This window comes from Trachypithecus francoisi, unplaced genomic scaffold (assembly GCF_009764315.1).
Source record: "Trachypithecus francoisi isolate TF-2019V2 unplaced genomic scaffold, Tfra_2.0 Lachesis_group6, whole genome shotgun sequence".
In the NCBI taxonomy this organism is placed as follows: Eukaryota; Metazoa; Chordata; class Mammalia; order Primates; family Cercopithecidae; genus Trachypithecus; species Trachypithecus francoisi.
In genome coordinates this window covers 89,766,660-89,775,202 of record NW_022681471.1, presented here as the reverse complement: position 1 = coordinate 89,775,202, position 8,543 = coordinate 89,766,660, and the positions used below count along the sequence as shown (strand labels likewise).

The 8,543-nt window shown below is 43.6% G+C and overlaps 1 protein-coding gene across 1 annotated transcript; it reads right to left on the bottom strand.

Moving 5' to 3' along the window:
* Window positions 1–1,972: 1,972 nt before the first annotated feature.
* BMP15 (bone morphogenetic protein 15) lies at window positions 1,973–7,873 on the bottom strand. Its single transcript, XM_033201786.1, is given in 5 exon segments — window positions 1,973–2,244; window positions 2,247–2,291; window positions 2,294–2,401; window positions 2,404–2,823; window positions 7,474–7,873. Coding segments are annotated over 5 exon segments (1,173 nt in total). The 5' UTR covers window positions 7,802–7,873.
* Between the last annotated feature and the right edge of the window lie 670 nt (window positions 7,874–8,543).

Sequence of the window (8,543 nt, the reverse complement as noted above, 5' to 3'; positions counted from 1 at the left end):
GAAAAGGGTAAGATGCAGTTGAAACTCAAAAGGGGCTCCATCTTTTTGCAAGGACATATATACTAGAGCATATTAAGGCAGGTACAAAGTGCTATATGACCACAGAGGGACACTTAGAGACTTGCAAGATATTCAGTCTAGCTGAAGATGGACCTTGGTTATAAGACCATCCTAAGTTTAGCATCTTGGATCTTAGGGATTTCAATAAGTCATGATCTCCTAGCTTTGTGAGATCTGAATACATAGGAAAATTAATACACACCTGAGGCTGGTGTGTCAACGGGACATTGAGAAGATGAGAAATACCTGAGTTGATTCTTAACGATACAGTAAAGAAGGTAGACAGGCAAACGGACGTTAAGGAATAGCTCCTCAGTCACAAGAAAAAGACTTGTATTTATACACTTGCAAGATATTCAGCCTAGCTGGAACCAGCTTTTGAAGGGAGTGGTAAAACAAGTTAGTTTACAATGAATAGGTAAGAAACATAGGGATTTGACAAACACACATACCTACCCTAAATCAGTCCCATCCCATGAGAATTGCCATAAGACTAGTCAAGAGCAATTGGGTGGGGAAAGACTTACTGGGCTTCAGGGGCTTCCCTAAAGGGGCACCTTGGCGAGGGCTGATGGCTAGCAGTGTTTCCTTAAGCGAGAAGAACTCAGAGGATATTCCAGCCCTGCCCCTCAGGGATTAGGGTCGAAGTCCTAGCCATAGCTAAAGAGAACAAAGGAAATAAATTCCTTCCACTCTCTCTCAGTTCTAAAAACACTCAAGATTTTCTTCAACAAAATGATTTATTTGCAACAAAACCCAGTCCCATCATTTAAATACAGTATAGGAGTAGAAAGGAGTCACACCGCAAGCATCATTTATTTCAAGGCATCATTCCATGTCTCCCAAAGACAACAAGCCCTTCTCCCTCAGAGACCCAGGTCCAGATTCCAACTGAACACATGAAACAGGCAAGCCCAGAATAAAGTCAGCTGCAGGCCTTGGCAGGTTTCACCCTTATCCCATAGTCCTTCCTTCACAGCCCTCGAATCCCCTGCACTCCCAATCAGGCCAACTCCCAGCCTCTGAGCCACCAGGGAACTTTCTTTGTGGGGTAATTTACAGGGGTTTAAGCGTCACATAAGGAAAATACTCTGAACTCCATTGTTTCATAGAATACTTAAAAATAACTCCCCATTCATAATACTAATCAGCAATGACAATTTTCTCTTCTTCACCATAAATGCAGGTTTGAAGTAGATTATCTCAGACAGCTCCATACTCTCGTTTCTTATGGCTTCATTAAAGGCTACTGTACTCACCTAGGACAGGAAAGAATCCCAGGTACTTTTCCCAGATTCAGAGGCTAAGAGGAAAAGCCCTGCTTGTTTAGAAAAAGATTTCCTTCCTTCTATCCCCTCAAAACATTTCTATAAAGACTGTTAACTGAAAATTTTCCAGTCTGTCTGAGAAAAGTTTTAGAAGGTATTACAAACACAGAAGCAGGCAATTTATCTGATTAGCTACTAGTAGTTTCTAGGACATAGGAAGCAAGAAGGGGAGTATAAAATCCCAAGCTATTTTCACCACCCCAAATCTTCCAGAGCTTCAGAATATGGACACTAGGAAAAACCCACCTTTCCCAGGCTGGGGAAAGTTGGAAAATTTCTGAAGTTCTACCACTACTGACTGCTGACTTTTGACAAAGCCCCAAGGAAAATAAAATAGAGGACATTTTACCCAAGCATTAAGGGCTCTGATTAGTGGTCAAACTGTACTGATTCATGCTAGGGGACTGGTATCAGAACTGTTTCTATAAACTGACTAGCTCACAAGTGGGGGAAGAGACTTAAGTAACACTTAAGGCAAGAAATATAACGTACAGATTGGTACAGGATTACTTGCAGCTTTAACACTGATATTTTAAACTCTCCTCTAATTTCCTGGGAAACCTGAGCTAGCTGTACTTTTGCTGTCATCTGCATGTGCAAGACTCAGCAATCATACCCTCATACTCCTTGTACAAAATACTCCCATTTGCCTCAATCATAAGGACGCTAATTGGAACATACTTATATGGGACACAGGAGGGCCGAGGAACACTCTGGTCCACCAACTGATTGACAAGGTTCTGAATAATGGCATGATTGGGGGAATTGAGATCATCACGTAGTACTCGGAGACAAGTTCCTTTACAGTAGTTTGGGGTGTAGAAAGGGGGAGCAATGATCCAGTGATCCCAACCAGCTGGCGGAAGCTGACTTGGAAAGGGTGGAGGGAACACTGGTTATTTCAGGCCCACTATGTTTTGAGGAAGCGGCAGTAACCTCAGCTGAGATACCGTCTGCTTGTCGGGTTCTCCGGAGAAGAAGAGATTCCCTTTCCATGAACTCCTCCATGCCCCTGGAAGAAGTTTAGCCTTCTGAATGCTTTTATGAGTATCATTGAAATAGAGTAACAAGAAGGCAATGTCCAAGGACGAAGTGCCATGCCAGAGCTCAAGGCCATCACTATCTTTTTCCTGCTGACACATAAAACGGAGTCGTAGGATCCTGTGTCCCTTGTTATTCCAGAACCTTTGCTGAACATGTTGCGTGATATCCATCTCTTTCCAAGCGTTAGACATCAGGGAAAGTTTTGGTGAATCTCCTTCTGAGGAAGGAAAGTGCTTAGTTGGGCTTTTCTGCACCCAGGGCTCCACATGGCAGGAGAGATTGAAGCGAGATAGTTGGAGATGATGGCGGTAAACCACAGTGGCTCTAACTAGTTGGTATATTCCTCGGTTTGGTCTGAGAGGAAAGCCCAGGATCTGTATATGCCAGGTACCTGCAGAAGTAAGAGGGAACAAGAGCAGAGGTTTAGATTCTTACCTCCTAACCTGAATCTTCCTCACAAACTGGCTTGATATAGACTGATAGCTACAATCAGCTGTAAAATTAACTCAAGGTAATGATACTATCATTTATTGAGCACTTACTAATATACTGGATGCTTTACATGTATTAGCTCTTTAATTCTCAATAGTCTTATGAGATAGTTATTGTCCCCATTTTGCAGATAAGGAAATTGAGGCTCAGAGAAGCTATGACAAAGGACACACAGTAGAGTTATCTGATAGAGTTAAGATTTGAACCCAAGTCTGTTTTTCTTTAGAGAAACTATCTCACTGTTAGATTACTTACAGTGCTGGGCTCAGGGGGAAAAAACTGAAATATAGAATTATCTTATGTGCATACTGTATGTAGGGGAGAAGATCAATATTATTATTAGTTGACTCTTAAATGTGTCCATTTAGAATTGTTGAAACATACATGGATTAAGAAAGAGTCTCATGTCATATCACTATACAGATGCAGCTTTGGGACAACAATTCAGTATTGGGTGGTATGGCCCGCTATAATTTCAAACTCAGGACCAAGGCACTACAAAATCATTTTTTCTATCATCTTCTAGTACAGACAGCTATGTTACCACTTCTGCCTTTCATCTACTTCAAGAATTGCTTCTTAAGCATCTTTTCCTCCTTTGGCCCTTAATCTCTCTCTTTACCATTCCTTGCTGGAAATTGTTCTCCATTTACCTCATTCGTTTTACCACTATTCCTCTAAATACTATTTTCAACAGAGTCTTGATCACATAAATATTTTGTTTGCTGAGAAGTCTACTAAAAGCTGGATGCTGCTTCGTGAATAAGAGCTTTAATCCAAACTGTAGTGCTGACACCCAACGGCCAAAGGATTGAAAAGTTGCATCCATGCTGCTCCAAACTTCTGCGCCCCCTCCCGGCAAAGGTCAAGAGCAAAGATTACAAAAGCCTAGCACCTCAGGAAAAAGCCACCTCTCATCTTCCGACATCTAATCAGTAAATAATTCCATGTTGATTTGTGTATTATTCACCTAGTCCTTCTCCACATAATCCACAAACCTGGAGTTCTTCATTAGTTGTGGCATTTTTAACACAGAAGTTCTTTTACATCTTGATGTTCCAGATTTTTTTTTTTTTTTTTCCAGTCTCACTCAGGCTGGTGTGCAGTGGCACAATCATGGCTCACTACAGCCTTGACTTCCCAGGTTCAAGAGATCCTCTCACCTCAGCCCCCAAGAATAGCAAGGACTACAGGTACGTGCCACCATGCCCAGCTTTTTCTGTTTTGTTTTTTGTAGAGGCAGAGTTTTGCCATGTTGCCAGGCTGGTCTCGAACTCCTGGGTTCAAGCGATCTGCCCTCTTTGGCCTCCCAAAGTGCTGGGATTAGCTGCCCTTTGAGTCACTGCACCCAGCCCCAGAATATCTTTAATAGTTCAAATTCTGGCTGGGCGCAGTGGCTCACGCCTGTAATCCCAGCACTTTGGGAGGCCAAGGCAGGCGGATCACCTGAGGTCAGGAGTTTGAGACTAGCCTGGCCAACATGGCGACACCCTGTCTCTACTAAAAATACAAAAAATTAGCCGGGCGTGGTGGCGGGCACCTGTAATCCCAGCTACTCGGAGGCTGAGGCAGGAGAATGGCGTGAACCCGGGAGGTGGAGGTTGCAGTGAGCTGAGTTCATGCCACTGTACTCCAGCCTGGACAATAAGAGTGAAACTCCATCTCAAAAAAATAAATAAAATAAAAGTTCAAATTCCAACTCATGCTTAATATACCCTTGGGTTTGGGGCACTAGACATTATTCACACAAATCCAAGCCAGGCTTGTATTTGCTTTCTCAAATTATTCCACACTCCCATCTTACAGTAATCTTTCTTAGAGGCCCACCCTTAAACCTGCTCCACCCTGGCTATAAAGGAACCCAACCCAAACGTCTAGCAGTCTGTCTGGGGAGGAACTGCCCTTTTCTTTGAGACCTTGACATCACATGTTTCCTGAAGCAGGATGGGGTTGCTAAGAATCAGAGCCAGGAAGGGTCTGGTCAGAGCTTTTCAGGGAAAGGGCTGACTCACACATCCTGTGTGATTGAATCTGTCATCTGTCTCTGGATCCTTTCCAGAGTCCCTAGATACCAGTATATTCCACAGTGAGATTAGGATACATGCCTAATTCTAGGCATCCTCCTTTCTAGTCTCACATCGTCTGTACAAGTCTATTTTTTTCTTAATTTTGGGTTTTTTTGTTTTTTTTTTTTTTCCCCCTTGAGACAGGGCCTCACTGTCACCCAGGCTGGAGTGCAGTGGCGCAATCACGGCTCACTGCAATCTCAACCTCCCAGGCTCAAATGATCCTCTGGTCTCAACCTCCCAGGCTCAAATGATCCTCTGGTCTCAGCCTCCTGAGTAGCTGGGACCACAGGTGTGTACCACTACACCTAGCTAATGTATTTTTATTTTTTATAGAGACATGTCTCCCTATGTTGCCCAGGCTGGTCTGACTCCTGGGCTCAAGTGATCTTCCCATCTTGGCCTCCCAAAGTGCTTGACGTTTTGCAACTTTCTGCTGCACTTAGGATCCAGATCCCTTATCACAGCCTACAAGTCTCTGCTTCTCATTAGCCTCATATCCTGCCATTTCCCACAATGTTCATGAGGATCCAGCCATACTGATTTTCCTCTGTTCTTCAGTTGGAACAAACTTGTTTTCACCCTCTAGGCATTTGCACCTGTTGTTCCTCTGCCTAAATCAGGCTTCTCCCTACTCTTCTTATACCTAGTTTATCTTGTAGATCTGAGCTCAGATGGCATTTCTTCAAAGATACATTCCCTGACAACTCCATGGAAAGAGAAGATTTTGTTGCCATTCTCTACCTTAACAACCTACTTCATCCTTTGAGAGCACTTAACCACAATTCACGATTTAACTGTGTGTGCTTATTTGTCTCCCCTATGAGAACATATGCTTCATGAGAGTAGGGATTTTACCTATCTTGATCACATCTGTATGCCTAGTACTCAGTAGATGCCAAATGAGTATTTGTTCAGTGAATCTCTACCCACACCATTTTTTCTTTCCTAAATCAGAATGCACTTATCTGCCTCAATGCATGGCCTCTTTGCTCCTTCTGCAAGGTCAGTTTCAAGTACTACCTCCTTCATGAGGCCTTCCCACAGTCTCTTCACTTCAAGCAATGAACCATTTCTTCTCAAAAGTCCTGGGAGCCCTACTGTTTATCCTTTCCAAAGCGCTTGGCATACTGTAACATTATTATGTAATTATCTATCCATTCCACTATACTGGGAACTTCTAGAGGTCGGGAAAGTATTTGCTTCTATATACCCAACCCAAACACACTGCCTGGCACTCAATTAAAATCCAATGGGGAGTCAGAACAGCATGATGATTAACACACAGGCTTTAGTCCTGACAGCCTAGGTTTGATACTTGGCTCTAGCAATTACCAGTTGTATGACATGGGTAAGTGACTCTGATCCTCAGTTTCTTCACCGATCAAGTAGGTATGCTAATACTACCTACCTAATCTGGTAGTTGTGAGGATTAAGATAAGTTTATAAAACATTTTGTGCAATGCCTGGCACACAGTAATCTCACAGTAAGGGTTAGGTACAAGAATATTTGTTGTTTTGCTTGGGGAGGGGGTTAAGTCCTGTCTCTTTTCATCTCTGAGACTAGTGAAGGCCCCAGATTGATCTCACTAGGTTCCCAGAATTCCTTGAAGTTGATGACTGTCTGCATTCCCTAGAGAGTCCTACACTTCAATAGCCCACTGCTGCCCTGGAACAATATCTGATGCAAATGTTAAAAGCAAAATCAATCATGATGGGGACAAAACAAAGTTCCAAAATACACTTAGTACCAGAATCCCAAAGTAGCAATATGGCCCAAGTACAAAAACTGCTGGGGGTACAAGGATATTGGAATACTACATTAAAGACTTAAGAAGTTACTGAGAGACTTTGGAATCAGACAGACTTGAGCTGAAATCCCATCTCTATTACCCACTATCTGTGTACCATTTGCAAGTTACTTAACCTCTCCATGCCTTAGTTTTAAAATTAGACTAATTGCCTCAGACAGCTAAGATAGTAGCTTTCATTAAGAATTAAATACAGTAGCAGATGCTCACAGAGCCAGGTATTCAGACCCTCAGATGTTAGCTTATTTATGTCCTTTCTGAGGTCTTATAAGTTTCCCCAACTCAGCAACCTGTACTCTAAGAGCAAAACGCCACTTAAATTGCCCTCCACAAGAATATAACTGGATATGTCTCAATTACAGTTTTCAGAACTAGCACAATCAATAAAAGTTTCTGTGAAAGATAGGTGATGACACATCACTCAGTTGTCCTGGGGCCTGGGAAAGATTTCTCAGTAGGCACCAAGGCAATCTGTTCTTAAGTTGATGCCCTAAAGGGAAGTAGGCTTGGCTCTGGCTTCTCCTGAGCTTACCATCCTTTGAAAACCAAGCCTAAAGAAACAACTTGTGCACAAGGCAACAAAACCTCACAGTAAATCCACCAATTCCTTGTTCTCTACGCTCTTCTCCACTTCTCTCCATTCCAGGGCAGTATGGGGGCATAACAACTCACCTCTGCGAGGTCTTGCCACATTGGTCAAAGGCTTCACCAGCCTCACCATGGTGGCCCCAATGGTGCGGTTCTCTCTAGGGTGCCCATGCGAGTCAGCTGAATGCCGGTACAACTCCAGCATGTACCGCAGTGAATGCCCTAGGAGCCGGGGCTTCCTTGGCTGTTCGTCAGGGGATTCTTCTAGCAGCTCCTCAATCAGGGGCAAGGTAGGGGCCTCAGCCAGGAGGGCAATAGAGGATTGCCGTCCTTCTGCCATTTGGGCCCTGTGTTCCATGAAAAGCACCAGTTCACAAAGAAAAAGAATTCTAAGAATACTGAGGAGGACCATCTTGAAAGGCTTAGTGTTCAACAACAGGCCCCAACACAAGCCCAAGGGACGTCACTCTGACCGTTTCCTTTCATGCAGATAACTGCATCCTGGCTCCACAACCAAGGATGGGGCAAGAAAAAGAAAGGCAGGCAGACCCTATGTTGCTTTCTCTAAGAGGATCTTCTCGGCCAAAGTTTCCTCATAACTTGGCCTCTTTGCATCAGAAGAAACAGAAACAGAAGGTGGGACAAGGCAGCATGCCCCTCCCACTCTCCCGGGCTGAGAACAAGATAGTACCTATTGAGAGGCTGAGGTAACCTAAAAGGAGAGGTCCATTTCAGGACCCACTTCCTTAACTTATCCACTAGAGTGAAAAACAGCAGCCTGATCCTACTTGCCCCTACAGCCTTAAAAGTAGTCCCTTAATCCATCCTTAAAGGGCCAGAGGCCTCCTGTTCCCATCCTACTTCCATGCTTCTAATGCAGCATTTCTCAAAATACTGTCTGCTAATAATCTGCAGTGAAACTATCTGGGGTGATTATTAAGAATGACTCTTGGGTCTGAACCAGGATTCTCTGGGGTGGCGTCCAGAAATCTGGGTCTTTACAAGTGCTCCAAGAAGTTCCTATGAAAACCCAAAATGTGGAAACTACTGAGTATGGCTGCTGGAGCTTGAAGAAGATGCCATAACAGTGGTTCCCAATCTTGGCTGTAAATTCGAATCATCTGGGAAGCTTTAACTATGATGAATGCCTGGGT